Genomic DNA, 16,498 nt, shown 5'->3' with positions numbered 1-16,498 from the left:
GCCGCACCTGCTGCAGTCCCGTGCCTCGTGACCTGCCAGCTTCATGGGAAGGTGTTCAGTGTGATGGGGTTTTTTCTTAGGTCATCATACAATGTTTACGTTTAGTAACAGCTTTGCCATGTGGCACTTTTTGGGAATTAAGACTGCTCTAGGCTTCGTATTTACTCCAGCAAATCATCATTACATAGAGACATTTCTTTGGTTATGTTTATATTTCATAATAATGGAAAGTGTTCTGAGAAATAAGGGGAAATCTAGAGTGATTTCCGGTGCTGTTGACCATGCTGCCATACCAGCTACAGTCCTGGTCTTACTGTCATAGCATTTGGGGATATAAATAGTTCATGGTTGGCAGCAAGGTGTTATGAAATTTAAACCTTTATCCTTTCCCTTATCTCTTATAATAAAATAATGTAATGTAATAAAATTTTGTAATAAAATCATGTAATGTAAAATAATTGTGTCATAAAATAATGTAATGTAAAATTTAAAAAAGGTATAATGTCTAAATCCTGAGCATTTATGCTTCAGATAGTTCTCTGGGATAGCTTAATTTGGTTAGTGGCATTTTACAGCCATATAAAGGCCCTGATCTTACCAAGCTCTTTAAGGAAATGCCTTATTTGGTTTTTAAGTAGGTGTCCTTGGAAGGCTTGATAATGAGTTCCTTTGGACTTGCCTGGGTCTTGGAAGCCTTGGCTTCTTTTCGTATATAGAGTTCTTCCATCACTCCCCTCATTCTTTCTCCCTCACCGGCTTCTCCTTCAGAATTCGTTCCCTGCTCCTCAGCAGCGCCTTAACCTAGGCCTCAGTGCATTCGATGTATTTACGCCCCTCCCACAGCGAGAACCGTCATCGGAGCACATGTCTGTCTTTCAGCTCATGACCCTGAGAGGCTCAGTCCTGGAGGATGCCGTTCCCTCAACGGCAAAGCACTCGACAGCCAGAGGACTGCCCCTGAAAGAAGTGCTGGAGCACGTGATTCCTGAGCTCAACGTCCAGTGCCTGAGGTTGGCCTTCAACACGCCCAAGGTCACAGAGCAACTCATGAAACTGGATGAACAAGGGGTGAGTTTGGCTTCTGGGGGAAGATATTCTTGCTGCTCAGATTAACTGCTAGGTTTCTAGAATACAGACCTTCATATTTCTTTTTTGACAGGGAAAACTGATACCATTTATCTTAAAGTATGGTCTGTTTGCCATTACTCATTTTCTTTCTTCTTAACTCTCTGAACCTTTCTCATCTGATGAAATTTTCTATGTCTGAATTGATAGATACAGTTCTTAAATTGAGTTCAACTCTTTCAGTATAAAATCTTCCATAAATGCAGTGAATTTTTCAGATACTGTAGGAGTAAGTAGTAGTAATCAGAGCCTCTGTTTTAAGTGCCTTAAATATGTTACCCCTTTTACTCTCCCAGCCCTACGAGAATGGCACCATTATTATCCCCATTTTAGAGATGAGGACCCTGAGGCACAGGGAGATTGAGTAGTAAGCCCAGGTTCACACAGTTTAGTAAGTTTGAAGCCTGTGCTGTTAGCCACTATACCACGCTCTTCTTAAACACTTCAGTTTTCAAAAGTCTGTTTATACCACCAAAGATGTAGTCTAGCCAAGATTTCTAAATACAAGATTTTAAAAATTTGTGTCCTAATTAGTCACAAAAGGAAATGCTCAAGATTTTCTCACTTCCATTCTTCCTGTACCTTAATGTGTGGCCATTTGGTCAAGATGCAGATGGTTGATAAGATAATCCATACAGAGACAGCAAAAGGGTAGAGAATGACAGGTTATGCTCTGGAAGATCCACTAACCGGAGATGTGCCCACATTCTGCTTGTAAGAATTCGAGCATCTGGGCTAGTTGTGTTAGATGCTGTATTTATACACTCTCACTCTCTCTCTGAACAGCTTTGAACATTTCAGCCATATTACATCCTGGCAATATGACTAATAATAGCTTTACTCTTGCATTTAAAAAAAAATTCCTCCAAACATAAAATTGGTCCACTTATTGAATGCCATTTTATGAACAAATTTTGATGGCATCTCCTTAATTAACCAAAAATTCCAACATTCTTAAAATGAATAGGAGTTTTAAAAAAAAATCCATTTTAAGGTATATTCTTTTAATTCAGCCAGTAGGGATATATGAGGAACCAATGGCTGGACACAACTTTTCTAATCTTTGCTCTCTCTGTCCATTCATTTTACTTATCAGCCCAGCTGATGTCTGTTCTGTACATAGATTTCAAGTAGGCTTTGTGTGTCTGTGTTTGTAACATGCAAATCGGGCACACTTGGAATGCTTCAGAACACCGCTGAGGCTTAACTGTTTGGGGGCTGTTTTCCCGTAAATGTTCTGAGCATGCAGTCTAACAGAGGAGGAATAGAAAAATGAGGATTAGGTTCAACTTTATGGATTCAGTCTTTTCAGTTACTCTGCTTTTCAAGGAGAATCATATTTCAGCACTGTTAATGTAATCACAAATTGAACATTCTAAATCCTACATTAGAACAAGTTATTTTATAGAAGAAAAGGTGGGGGGTTTTTTTGTTGGTTTTTTTTTTTTTTTTTTTTTTTTTTTTTTTTTTTTTTTTGCCATTTTCCCCTTTGTTGTACCCATACTCCTAAAAACTAGGTGCCCTAACTGTAGACATCTTGTGTGGTCTCTGGCCCATTTTCTGCCCTCTCTTAGTGATGAACACTTTCTGGTCCCATCAACCTAGAAAAGATAACACTATATGGTGAGTTTAACTTAAAGCTAAATTTATTTGATTCACAAAACTGCCCATTCTAAAATTATGGGCTTCTTATTCTTAGGGGGTATTAAAATATCCTTTCCTTCATAAATTATTGATGATAATATATGTGTTAGTTGTTTTCTTTAATGCCTTTCCTCAGAGAAATTAAAATTTGGCAACCTAGGGTAGTCTCCCCAGTTTTATTTTGGAAATTTTAGCAGGCAGTAGAACCTAAAAGTTTAAGGCCTGCTCTTCTATATATGCAGCTCTAAATCTGGACTAAGGAGCATCCTCCCACCCCCCCACTCCCCCCACTCCCTTGGCCTCTGTCTTTTCATTTATATCTCCATAGCATTCAAAGCCAAGATTGTGCTGATAAAAAGCAGATGACACACATACTTGAGCATTTAGTCTGGGGAGTCATTTTTTTTGGTAGGAAATCTCATTAATGCCTTGGAATCATTTTGAGAAAACGATTATTTTCATGCCTTTTACATAGATTTTTAAAAAGAAATGCATATAAGTGCAGTAGATTATGCATTTGAATCATTGCAAAGCATTTTCTCTCTCTATCCATGTCATTTTTAAAAATTTCATGCTTTATACATCCTTACATTTAAAAAGATTCATCGAATGATATCAGGAAACTAGACTCACTGAAAAGAACTTCTGGATCTCCCCTTAAGTTTTCTTTAAACAATTCCTTTAGTAGCTTTTTTCCTTTAAACAGCTTACATGATTATGTTTGGGAAAAGAAAACACTGTTTGCTTGCTTCATTGTAACATTTTGACTTTCAGATCCCTGGTGCTTTATTTTCTCATTTTACCACTTTTAAAAGCTGAAATGAATAGAACAAATTAAAATTATATCTGTAATATATGAAAGAAAGCATTTCACAAAAATATAAAAATGTGTTTTTTATTTGATTAGACTGATACGTTTGCAGAAACTGAAGGTAGACATTTTAATTCGTGAAGTTTAGAAAATGAATACATGCTTATCGAAGTTGTAGATGTGGCTTACCCAAGCTTTCACATTCTTCCTCCTGATGCCTTTCTGGGCCTCTCACTGTTTATTGATGTCCATTTCCATTGTGCTATACAGGGCAATACCCTACCAGTGACTTCACACTGTCAAGGATTTAGAACAGACTGTGACTCAGAAAATTTGGATCAACTCTAGATTTAGTTTATCCATCTTGGTCCTAGATCTTCACTTAGTCGGTAATTGAGAGCATCATTTATGAGAAAAACAAATTAGATCAGCACATATGTTTACTTATTGCACTGCTGTAAGCACTTTAGCACGTGTCCTGGTTCACTCCTTATAGTGCCCTGCACAGGGAGGGCTTCTAATCATGGGCCTGTTTTACGGTCATGAGAAGATTGAGGCTTTCAGAGGTTCGGAGTGCTGTCTTCCCTTAATAGTCCTCAACACTGGGTACACACATTTGCAGAATACTGCCCTTTGTTTTTACGATTTGCAAGTTTTTATACTTCTGCATGTCTTGAATTATTTAGATACTCAAAACTATGCTGTAAAATATCAGGAATTTCATGATCTATTCAAGCCAGCTTTTTAATAATATAGCTAATAGTTACTTTTAAATTTGCCATGTCAGAGCCATTTTCTTCACCAGTCATTTAAAAAACACCTTTATCTCATCTACTCCATGCAAGAGGAATGAAAAGCCACCGTGCCGGGCACATGGTGCACATGGAAGAACTATTAGCTGCAGTTGATAATGATAAAATAACAGCTTGTTAGAAGCCCGTTACGTGCACTATCTCATTTAACTTTTGTGAGCAATCCCATGAGAGCTGCTAGTACAGGCCGTATAATAGGTTATGTTCACGGTCATAAGTAAGCACAACTGTTTCAAATCTAATAAATGCTTATGGAGAACCACTCTTTGCAGATTATTAAATACTATGGAGAATAAATAGTCTAGTAAGACACAGTCCTTACCCATGAAGGAGACAAGGTCATAAATTACTGTAATGAAAGTCAGGTTTAATATAATGAGTATAATAAGAGAATTGCAAACAGAGAGCAGCGTAGGCACAGGCCAACAGGGCCAAGTCATGATTGGTTAGGCCCATTCCCAAGATGGGCCATGGAAGGGAGGAGGACTTCCTCAAGCCAGAGAATAATTAGGGCGGTGGTCGAGACTCAGAACAGTACGAACAAAGCACAGAAGGATGAAAGCAGCGTCTGGTTATGGCAGCAGGCAGTCTAGCCACACAGGAGTGTGAGGCACATAAGAGAGTAATAAAAATAGATATTTTTTATGGAGGAGTGACCAAGCCAGGCACCCTCTGAAGCAATTTACATGAATTATCTTAATTAGTCCTCAGAATCCTTTGATGTATGTGCTATTATTGTTCTTGTTTTACAGACAAGAACACGGAGGTACAAAGAGGCCAAAAGACCCCACCACGCACCGTTAGGGTCTGGTGGAGGCTGGTCTCAAATCCAAGTGCTGGGTTCTAGAGCCTGCGCTCTGATGCAGTGCACTAAGCACCCCATCCCCCTCTTCCTCCCTTGAGTGGGAAAAGAAACTCTGGAAAGGGGGCTCCAAGCATTACTGCTGCTGGCTTCGGTGCCCCGTATTAAGTATAACATATTAAAGTGCAATTGCCAGTTTGCAATAGAGAAAATTGGTAGTCCTGTTTTCATTAGGAAATATCAGGTTTCATGTACACGGTAGTGGTTTTACCTAAACGAGTATCTCCACTGTTTTTCTAGGTAATTATTAAAAATGCAAAGAAATGGAAATATTCATCGGGCTTTCTATTCCTTGAAAGTTATTGAAGTTAAGGGGGAAAACGATCATATCTAATTAGGTCTGTGATACTTATTTCCAGAATGAATGTTAAGGAAAGAAGCAGTGTTATTTGATAATGACTAGCACCGATTCTTTGATTAAGGGTGTGGATGAAATTCTGTGCTGACTTAGCCTATTCATTGCCATGTTGCATTATTTTATTGAGGATAAATGAGTTTAGCCAGCCACTTTCTTCTTTGATTCCGGCTGCTAGATTTAAAGAAGGAACCATAAGGAAAACATTTTTCCCCAAACCCATTTTATATGAATGAAGCTTTGGCAGAACGATTACCATTCCTGAAATTTTCTTCTTCTTTTAGATCATGGTAACAGCTAAGGCCCAGTTACAGTTCAGGTGGCCAGCACGTTGATTCTAGACAGCTCGTGGGTCTGTATGCACGTTATCAGGAGGGAAATACACGTGACAGTTGTCAGGTCAGGGGAAGAAGGCGGTGGCATTGGTGGCTTTATCTTGTTTCTTCCCAAGTAGTGGTCACTCTGTGCTTTCTCATCCACGCTCTTTCGCCTGGCAGAGGCTGGGTTGGATGACTGGTTGGAGTCCGTTCCAATGGTAAGATTCAGTGCTTAGCACAGCTGATAGCAGTGGCTTTCAGAAGACAGTTGGCTGTGGTGGGACTGCGATTTGCAGGGACGGGTTTGAGCATGGCAGAGACAAGCAGTGAGCATTCTTTGGTTCACAGTCCGAAAGGAGTAATGGAGTGCAGATCTGTCAGTCTTGACCTTAAATTGTGGATTGTGTTTTAAATTCAGCTTTAGAACAAAAATCTACACTCGTTTCTTTCCTATGGGACTTATCTTAACTAGCTAATATCTTCCAGTGGTGCAGAAATCAAAGTAATTATGTTTACTTTGAGGAATCCCATTCCTACTCTGCTCTGTCTCCTCCCTCTCTCTTCCTGTATAGTTACTACTTGTACTAGTTTCTTATATATTCTGTCTTTATACAGATATCATCAAATATGCATATAGAGTCTTATTATACAGAATATAGCATGCTGTGGACATTTTCTTTTTTCACTGAGTAATATATTTTGGAGATCTTTCTATGTCAATATATAGAAAGCTTTCCCATTGTTTTTATGCCTGCATAATATTATGTTGTGTTACTGTACCGTAATTTATCAGTTTCCCTATTGATGGACATTTGGATTGATTCCTGTCCTTTCCTATTACAATGCTGCAATGAAGAGCATTTTTCTATATAATAGAAATTTGTCTTAATATCAAGTCAAAACCAGGTACGTTTATTATCAGTTTAATACCCAATATGAAGCTTTTTATTTTTGTTGAGAAATTTTGTACATTAGAGATTATTGTGTGTTTGTATAGAATTTTTTTGTTATGCTAAGATAAAAGTAGCTTAGAATATATCTGTGCACAAATAAAAATAATTTTGACAGCATCTCAGTCAGATTTTTAAAATAACTTTCCTACCCAGTATCCATGTCATTTTTAAAAAGTGATTTTATTTTTGTTAGTCATTTCCAATGAGGACAAATTTTCTAATTAGCATTTTTTGCCCACAACACTGAATTCTTCCGGTCTCTTTGACATTCTTTTTAGGGGACAGTATAGTGATGAGTCTTTAAGAAGTGGTAAAGAAAGTTGTCATGTTTATGAAAAACAAGCCAAAGTAAATGCTGTCAGTGTGAATCATGAGGATTTTAAAAAATGAACAAGGTCATCGTGTCCAGTAATGACAGAATAGTTTGCTGCAGACCAGCCCACCCAATGAGAATAGCCAGGAACACTGGACAAAATAGTTTTTAAAAGTTTGTACTTTTGCTTCTGGAAATACAGAGTAGATCTATTTTTTGCCTCTTCTTCCTGCTAAGTACAGCTAAAACCTTGTACACTGTATTTAAAGCCAACACAAAATGAATTTGCAAGGTGGAGAGAAGGAGGCAGATTGGGTAAGGATTGTGAGATTTGAGGAACAACACAGTCGTCGTTCATGATGAAAGCGGAAGAAGGGAGGAACTTGCTCAACTTAATGAAAAACATCTATAAAACATCTACAGCTTATATTCTACTTACTGATGAAAGACTTAGTGTTAAGAAGGCAGGAGGATACACTGTCACCATTGCTATTCAACAGGATACTGGAAGTTCAAGTCAGCACGATAAGAAAGACAATCAGATTGAAATTCTAGAATGGAAAATATAGCAAAAGTTAACATTTCAATAGATAGGTTTAAGAACATATTCGAGCAAAAGAGAAAATTGATGAATTGAGGATAAATTATCAGAAAATTGTTTTTCTTTTTCTTTTCATTTTTTTTGTTTCTGTTTTTATTGTGATACATCTACTCTTTAATCTCCATCCCCTAGTCCCCCAATACCCCCCCCACCTCCCCTCTGGTGGCTACCAGTTTGTTCTCTATAGTTAAGAGTGTGTTTCTTGGTTTGTCTCCCCACCCCCTTTTTTCCTTTGCTTGTTTGTTTTGTTTCTTAAATTCCACATATGAATGAGATCATATGGTATTTGTCTTTCTGTGACTGACTTTTTTCACTTAGCATAATACTCTCTAGATGCAGCCATATTGTTGCAAATTTCATTCTTTTTGATGGCTCAGTAATATTCCAGTATGTGTACATCTTCTTTATCCATTCATCAGTCAGTGGACACTTGTGCTGCTTCCGTCGTTTGACTATGTAAATAATGCTGCCATAAACGTAGAGGTGCCGTTACCAGAAAAGTTTTAACTGGAGAGAAATACACAAAAGTACCTAAAAGGCAGTGAGCCAGAATGAAATAGTATATGTGATGGAATTCCCTGGAGGAAAACAAGTAAAGCATTATTTGGGGGACAGAATCAGTATTTGAAGAAATACTGATAGAAAAGTTTCCAAAACTGATGAAAGATAATGAATTAAGATGGATTTATGGAGCTCTGCCCCTAAGCATGATAAATATAAAGAAAATCAGGCATAGGTCCATCAGGATAAAAATGTCTGAAAATAGAAGAAAAAGAGAAAAACCGTAGACAGGGGGAAGAAGGACCTTCATAGAAGAACAAGACAGCTAAATGTTAAAATCAACCATTTGTCAGGCTCTGAAGCCTAAAGAAAAGGTAGAAGCCAGGACAGGTTTCTAGAGTGCCAAAAGACTAACTCTTACAGTGGATTTTACCCAACAAAAAGATTCTTTAAAAATTTAGGCAAAACTAATTTATAGTGGGGGGGGCAGTGATCATCTGAGTGAGTTGATGCAGGAATCAGGAAACTCGGAAATGATGGAAATTTTCTGTATTTTGATGGTGGTACAGGTGTATTAGAACTCATTAAATCAAATGGATGCAGTTTACTGTTCAGAAATTATATAACAATAAACTTGATGTAAAAATTCAAGCCAGATTTCTGCTTGTAGCCAAAATTAAGAAAGAGGGACTGAATTTACCTTTCTATCTGAAACAACTTTTAAAAAACGAGGCAAAACAATGAAACAGTGGTCTTTATGACTTTGGGCATCAGACAGCAAAGGACAGTGATCTCTGGGAGGTGGGATACAAATTCAGTGGACAGGGAGATCACACCAGCTTTCTGCCTGAAGAGTTTGCAAACTGCAGTGCAGGGAGGGGCATCCATGGAAGCCCAGCAGTCTCCCCGAGTGAGACTTCCAGGTGAGTCCCGCGAAGCCAAGGAAGGTGGAGTTTGCAGAGATGAGTACTGTAAGTGCACTCATTTGAGGAAACAACTTGAGGCCAGGGTGAGAACCACCTTCCAGGTTTAGGGGGGCAAACCCTCAGTTCTCCCACAAGGCCAGGAATAGCTTCTGCCTCCACCAGGCCGACTGGAGAACCTCCTAGTTCACGTGGCAGAGGAGTCGTCTCAGGACAGTTTGGCCTCAACAGTGGGGCAAAATTATCCTTAAGTTAAACATTGCTGTTGTACAGCCTAATGGAGTTTAGAAGCAAGAACTGAAAGGAGCAAACTATTTCCAGATCCCTGTGTCCCAGAGCAAAGCTCAAACCCCCCGGCATCATGGCCCACACTCTGAGAACTGCCTCACAATGAAATACCGTGACTCATAGTGACGGTTTTAAATTTCTGGATTAAGTCAGTGTAAAGGTTTTCTAAGAATTTGAGAACTGGGTTATTCTCATGGTCTTTGCTGTCCCAGTAGCCTTCCTGAGGCCGTGACACCAGGCAAGAGGAGGTGAAAATGCCGAACCGAGAGATTGGTTGTTCCAATCTGTTTCTATTGGCGAAGGGCTCTGACTTCATCATCCATCTTTCCAGACACTCAGGGCTATGTAAATCCGATGGCAGTATTTGTTTCTTTGATTCTGTGTTGAGGTATCCACTTTATTAGAAGAGTGATTTTATGTCCTGTTGGTTCCTAGCTGTGAAAGCCCATGTCACTTTTGATGGGTTTTAAGGACACTTTGCTTTATTGCGATTCAAGACCTTCATCTCAAACGTAGCCTTTGTCCTGTTGGATTGACCATCATTACTTGTTATAAAAGAAACATTTGTGGGTGTCCAGACACTTCCAGAATGCTCCCTGCGAACAGTTGATATGCAAGCATGGAATTGTATAGCATGGCCCCAGGATTATCCCAAACTGTGGATAAACACAGCCTGTTCCCAGGATGGCTTCTGGTGTCCTCATAGCTCTATTTTGAGCATTATATGGAAGCATTGTGTATTCGTATATATAAACCCATACAGATGTGTTTGTGTGTGTCTCAAAAAAAAGTGCTGTTTTATATAACCTCCTAACAACTCAAAACCCCAAACCCTAGCTCTGCCTCCATTTACACTTGCTCTTTCCCTTGCAGTGTTCCTTATTATGTTTACATAACTCCTCTCCCCCAGCCCCTCGTATTCTGGCAGGGAACAGGGTTGCCAACTAAGGGTTCCAGGAGCCTGCGTCCAGAGAATACCACCTACCTTGATTTAATTGCACTAGAAACCAAGAATACAGTCATATTGTCACGTTAGCGGATAGAGCAGTGACATCTGGCACAGTTTCAAACCAGAGGAAATCTGACATTCTAACAAATGTCCTAATCCTCTTAAAGGCTCCTTCTTTTCACAAGCAGCAGACGCCAGTTTGTTCCCTGAGCTGCCGGTGGAGTTCACTAGAGGATGAGAAATCCGTCAGAAGACGGCGGCACACTGTCTCATTGTCCTCAGATTCAGCTTCTCCGGTGGTTGAGGGGAAGTTTCCTCACTTCTCTCTGTACTGAACTCCTGTTTCTATATAAACGAATCCTTTTGAATGTTGCACAGTGAAATCTTCGGCCTTTATCTGAGAAGTTTTAAAAAGCCATCCACAAATCCAGTGTCTTGGTGATGCTCTCTGTTGAACAGGGTGACTTTTGTTTTACGCTGTGGCCTGAGAAGGCTGATCTGGGAGGCACAGAGCCAAAGAGCAAATAGCCCCAAACCCCTTCCTTTCTCCACATGCCTTCTCTTTGATAGCCCTCCCTGCAGGGAGACAGTAAAGATTCGGCTGTATGAAGGCTGCTTTTGTAGTGGACACAGAGCCTACCACTATTTTTTATTTGTTGAGACCCGATAGGGTAGGTACTCAGATTAATTCTAGAGCCAAGGCGAGGTCTCTACCTGTGGGAGTCCCCGTGCAAACATGAGCCACATTCCGACGTTTGAAGCAGGCCTGCTGAGAGAAGGGTCAAATGTCAGCCGTGTGCGATAGGTTTTATTCTGACTTCTGTTCCGTTTTACCTACATGTGGTATATGAAAATGAACTAAGTCAGAAGTGTTTCTGTCGATAATTTAAATGAAGTAGAAATAATGTGATGTCACATGCTGTTTTGAAAATATTCCATGATTACTATATCCAGTTATTTGCAAGTTTCCGGCTTGGAACTTGACCTGCTTGCTGGAGTAGGCGGAGCAAGGGTGAGCCTCTTCTGTGCAACGAGAGCACTCCCCGGGAGCTCTCATGTCCCCGGGAGCTCTCATGTCCGCGGGGGTCTTATAAAGGCCGTGGAGCTTCCTTGTCCACGAGGTGGTGTGCAGTGGACGGAGGAAAGCAAGTGAGAGTTTTGCGCCTATGACATTTTCTTGTTACAATGCTGAATCATTTGGTTTAGAAAGTTGAAAAGAGCAGTTCAGGTTCACAATCCCTTATATAAAATGGTAGGAGCCGGATGGCTTTCAGAATTCAGAAATGTCTACGTTTTAGAAGGACAATAGAATATATACACCATATAGAAATATTCCCACTGGGATCTGAGACAGCACCCCACTATCACATTAATATTCCTACAGGGGAAAAATGTGAATATTCATGTAACATAGAATTAATTAAAAGTATTAATGTCTGCCCATATCAAGTTTTACTGCCAAATGTGATTGCCTTAATTTGGTTTTTACCTTTCAACTTCAGAATTGCAAATAGGGGCTGTGGATTCAAGCCTGGTTGAATCTTGGGATAGAGCCAGCCATGTCATGAGACGGAGTTTGTGGTCTTGTCTCTCTCCCTACTGAGCTTGTCACTTCCTCTTCCATTCTCGACTCTGCTGATATTTGCTCTATGGGCTGTTGTGAGGATCAGCTAATGTATCTTAAATTCTAAACCGCGATTGGCATATAGTGGGTATTCAATAAATGTTAGCTTTTACAATTTTGCCTCTTCCCTTCCCCCTTTCACTTTGGGACATGAAAATTGACTGGTGCACTGGCTGCACTGTCACTCTGGAAAGAGGCCACAGCAGTGTGGAGTGCCTCGATTTCACTAGGGCATTAAAAGTCTAAATTTTTATACTGAAAACTAATGTCTTGGGGTGGCTCTGTCGGTTAAATGTCTGGCTCTTGGTTTCAGCTCAGGTTGCGGTCTCAGGGTCTTGGAATCCAGCCCCATGTTGGGCTCCAATGCTCAGCGCGGAGTCTGTTTGAGATTCTCTCTGTCCCTCTGCTTCTGCCCCCCACCCCAAGGCTCATGTGCGTGCACATGCTGCTCTCTCTCTCAAATAAATAAATAAATCTTAAAAAGAAAACTAATGTCTTGTTAAATGACTAATATCACCGTAAAATTTGTTTGCAGAATGACTAGACTTTTCAGTGATGAGTAAATATTTTGATTAATGTTGCATCATATTTAAATCTCCTGAGTGATTTGTTTTAACTGTCTTTGAGGAAGGAATATTTGCCACTAGCTGATTGCCATCATGAAACCCCTTTTAAAGTTTCTATTCAGGCTCTCGTCTTTTAGAAAAATATTTGAAAAGTATATTGTTGATAATGCTAATGCTCTAACAAAGACATAACTGAGGTTTATAATTTAGTATATTGGAAAAGTGGCGTTGGGAGTGAAATCTTTCCCAGTTCTACCAAAAAAAAAAAAAAAAGCCGAAATTCACAAGTACATTCATGGGCTTTTTGTGTGAATGTATTTTAAAGTATCTCTTGTAAAGTGGACCTCTGCTTTTAAATTTGTAAAGCCTTCCCCTTTGAAAAGGGGGAGATGATTAAAAAAGAATTCCCTTTTGTTGTCAAGCTGTTTTTTAGGGCCTCATTTTGTACTTTGTAATCCGTTCAGAGAAATTCCCTAAAGTATCAACATCGTTCTGATGATGCATGACCTTGACGTACAGAACGTGTTGATTCATTTTCCTGGCCTTTTCTCTTAATTTGTGAAGATTAGAGTTACAGATACTTGTTCTGTATTTTTTTGGATTAGAGATGGAAGAATTGAAACGGCAGGATTTCAGGAGAAGAGAGCTGTTGCCTTTCCAGGGGGAACGTGCCCTGCAGGAGTTAGGAGCATTTGGGTGGGGGGCACAGTGGACCCGCCCGCACTTACCGCACTGCCTCTCTTACAGCTGAACTATCAGCAGAAGGTGGGCATCATGTACTGCAGGGCTGGACAGAGCACCGAAGAGGAGATGTACAACAACGAGTCAGCCGGCCCGGCCTTCGAGGAGTTCCTTCAGCTGTTGGGAGAACGTGTTCGGCTCAAAGGATTTGAGAAGTACCGTGCACAGCTTGACACCAAAAGTAAGAACTACTTATACTCTCCTGCTACGCTTATTTCCCTCCTGCTGTGTTGATGTTCATCTGCTAAATTGCCCATAAAACAACATTGCCATTTACTGCAGAACACTGCTGCCGATAGGGGAGAGGAAGCCAGAGAGGGAGGATGTGGCACTGAAACAATCGAAGACTATAATCAAAGTAGCTAGGATTGGACTGTTAACACTTTTTTTTTTTTTTTTTTATCAGAAGTGTCGATGGAGTAGTAGAGCAGTGGGTGCAAATCACGCAGAATGGCTCCTGGATAGTGTTGCATAAATTTCACTATATTTAGCTGAATGCTAGAGTGATTAAAAATTCCAGAATCTTATAACCATCTGGTCGTAAGCCCTAGAATTTTTTACTTTCATTAATTTCTTTCGTAATCCTCGTGCTTATCTATGCAGTCAGTCTTCCTATGGTTTTCTTATTCATTTTTCTATTCTATTAATAATGAGGGCTTTTGTTTGCTTATTTTCTATTTTTATTATTCATAGTCTAATTGAATCCCTAAGAAAATAGGCTTCTTAGCTTTGGTATTAGTTTGGCTCCTGAAATTCGTTGATTAAAAGCACAATGAGGGGGAAGTTTTTTTTTTAGTTACGGCTCATGAACATGGAAGTACATGAACATACATGTACACTCCTGTTCCCCAGGTCATTAATAAAACAGCGCAGTTCTCAAGTATCTGTTTAGGTTAGAGTAGGTTGACGTCTGCTGTGTGTCTGTGAGGAGGCAGTTTTCAATTTTATCTCAAAATCCATCCACGGACACCTGTGACCTGTTTTTCTTTGAGAGGGTCTTTGGATTAGCACATCTGTATTGCAGTCTATAGTAATCTCTCCGATTTTCTGTACAGGAAATTAAATAAGGAGTTGAGTCATGAAAACAGAAAAGCATTCATAAACGCCACTGCAGGGAAGAATTTCCTGTTGCCATGGTTTTACTGTTGCCAACTTGGAAACGACATGCAAGAGAGACTATTAAAGCCCATAAATAGCCTCAACTCTTAAATATTATTTTAACGTTCCATACTCTGCTTGCAACTGCATAAAATGTTAAATCTCAGTATGCCCCGAGACTCTTCTTTTCCAGATACTCTGACATTTGCCCTATATGCTTCATTCATGTTGTCCCAATTTGTTGTGTTATGTAAGTTACCGTCACCACAAAAAGCTATGTGAAAGACTCTGGAAAGAAAATATAATAAGCACCCTGATTTTTTTTTTAACATATATATATTAACATATATTAGTATATGTTGCATACAACACCCAGTGCTCATTACATCAAGTGCCCTCCCTAATGCCCATCACCCACTTACCCTTCCCCCACCTACCTCCCCTCTAGCAGCCCTCCGTTTGTTTCCTACAGTTAAGAGTCTTACAGTTTGCCTCTCTCTCTGTTTTTATCTTATCTTAATTTTCCTTCCCTTCCCCTAGGTTCATCTGTTTCGTTTCTTAAATTCCACATGTGAGTGAAATCATATGGCATTTGTCTTTCTCTGACTGACTTGTTTCACTTAGCATAATACTCTCTAGTTTCATCCACTTTGTTGCAAATGGCAAGATTTCATTCTTTTTGATGGCTGAGTAATATTCCTCTGTGTGTGTGTGTGTGTGTGTGTGTGTGTGTGTGTACGTACGTACACATACATCCTCTTTATCCATTCATCCGTCGATGGATAATGGGGCTCTCTCTGTAGTTTGGCTGTTGTGGACATTGTAAACACCGAGATTCTATGCATGAGTGGCCAGATTAGAAATTGATAAGACTGTGTATTAGTTGTGCACGCACACATTCCCAGCCACTTCTTGATGATGAAAGGCAATGTGAGAAATGTGTGGCAAGAACATGCTTATGCAGTGGGGCATCAAGTAAGACACTAGAATAAGCCAAATAAGCACTCTGTGCATATTCTGCCTTGAAATCCCATTAACCGTGAAGGCTAGAGCGGGATGAGCCTGGATTGGCAAACTGTCTCTGATGGCACACTTTTCAGTTCTGTACAGCCGCGAAGGGTTCCTTTTTGCTGCAGTGCCCTCCTTTAAGGCCCCTGTAACCTTTCAGGGCAAAGCTGATAAGCAGATGAGTCTGTAGTTTCTTTTTCTGCCCTTTCAGAGTGTCAAGTCTCCTCCAGGGAACAGAAAGTCAGAGGGTATTTCTAGTCTACAGCCCTGAAAGAGGCAGTTTGCATATTTATCTCTCTTACTTGAAGCTGACAGGGTCAAAGCCAGCCTCTGCAAACCGCCAGCAGCCTCTCACTGGCCGTGGCTCACCCAGAGATGAGGCTTGGCTCTGTGTGCTAGGAGGTCATCTCACATGTTTTGTCCAACCTTATTTTGTGTCAGGAAACCCCTTCTTTCAGTACAGTCATTAAAAAGAGAAAATGCTGGGGCGCCTGGGCAGCAAAGTTGGTTAAGTGTCCAACTCTCGATTTCAGCTCAGGTCTTCATCTCAGGGTCATGAGATTGAGCCCCAAGTCAGGCTCTGCCCTGGGCATGGAGCCTGCTTAAGATTCTCTCCCTCTTCCTCTGCTCCAACCCCCTCTAAAAAAAGAGAGAGAGAAAGCTTTCCAGTTCAAGTGTTCCTAAAGGATCATTTCCTTTACATTTGACAGTGTAGATGTGATTGGATCTGTGGATTTGTAGTTTTCATCAAATAAAAATAGTAATTGCCCATTTGATTTATTTTTTCCTGTGCCCATCTTCTGAATCTCCAGTTACACATACATTAGATCACTCTCTAGTGCACGATGGGTTAATGAGTCTCTATTGATGTAATTTTTTTAACCTTTTTTTCCCCCTCTGCTTCCATTTGGATAATTCCTATTAATATATCTTCCAAATTCACTGTGTTTTTCTTTTCTTCCATAGTGTCTTAATCTGCTGTTAATCCAGTCCAATGAAATTTTCAT

The 16,498-nt window shown here is 39.9% G+C and overlaps 1 protein-coding gene across 11 annotated transcripts in view; it reads left to right on the top strand.

The window, feature by feature from the left end:
* The window catches only part of SIPA1L1 (signal induced proliferation associated 1 like 1), a 371,790-nt gene that overhangs the window by 265,296 nt on the left and 89,996 nt on the right, over positions 1–16,498 (top strand). For all 11 annotated transcript variants that reach the window (XR_005837672.1, XR_005837671.1, XR_005837673.1 and 8 more), the window contains 2 exons: positions 880–1,068; positions 13,392–13,566. Coding sequence is in view for 8 of the 11 variants with exons in the window: in XM_040641706.1 (XP_040497640.1) it covers positions 880–1,068; positions 13,392–13,566 (364 nt within the window). In the remaining 3 variants the exon portion in view is untranslated. The remainder of the gene's footprint in view (positions 1–879; positions 1,069–13,391; positions 13,567–16,498) is intronic.

Source organism: Ursus maritimus, unplaced genomic scaffold (genome assembly GCF_017311325.1).
Source record: "Ursus maritimus isolate PB19 unplaced genomic scaffold, ASM1731132v1 scaffold_25, whole genome shotgun sequence".
Lineage (NCBI taxonomy): Eukaryota > Metazoa > Chordata > Mammalia > Carnivora > Ursidae > Ursus > Ursus maritimus.
Note: the sequence above shows the minus strand (reverse complement) of the source record. Positions and strands in the feature narration are given on the sequence as shown.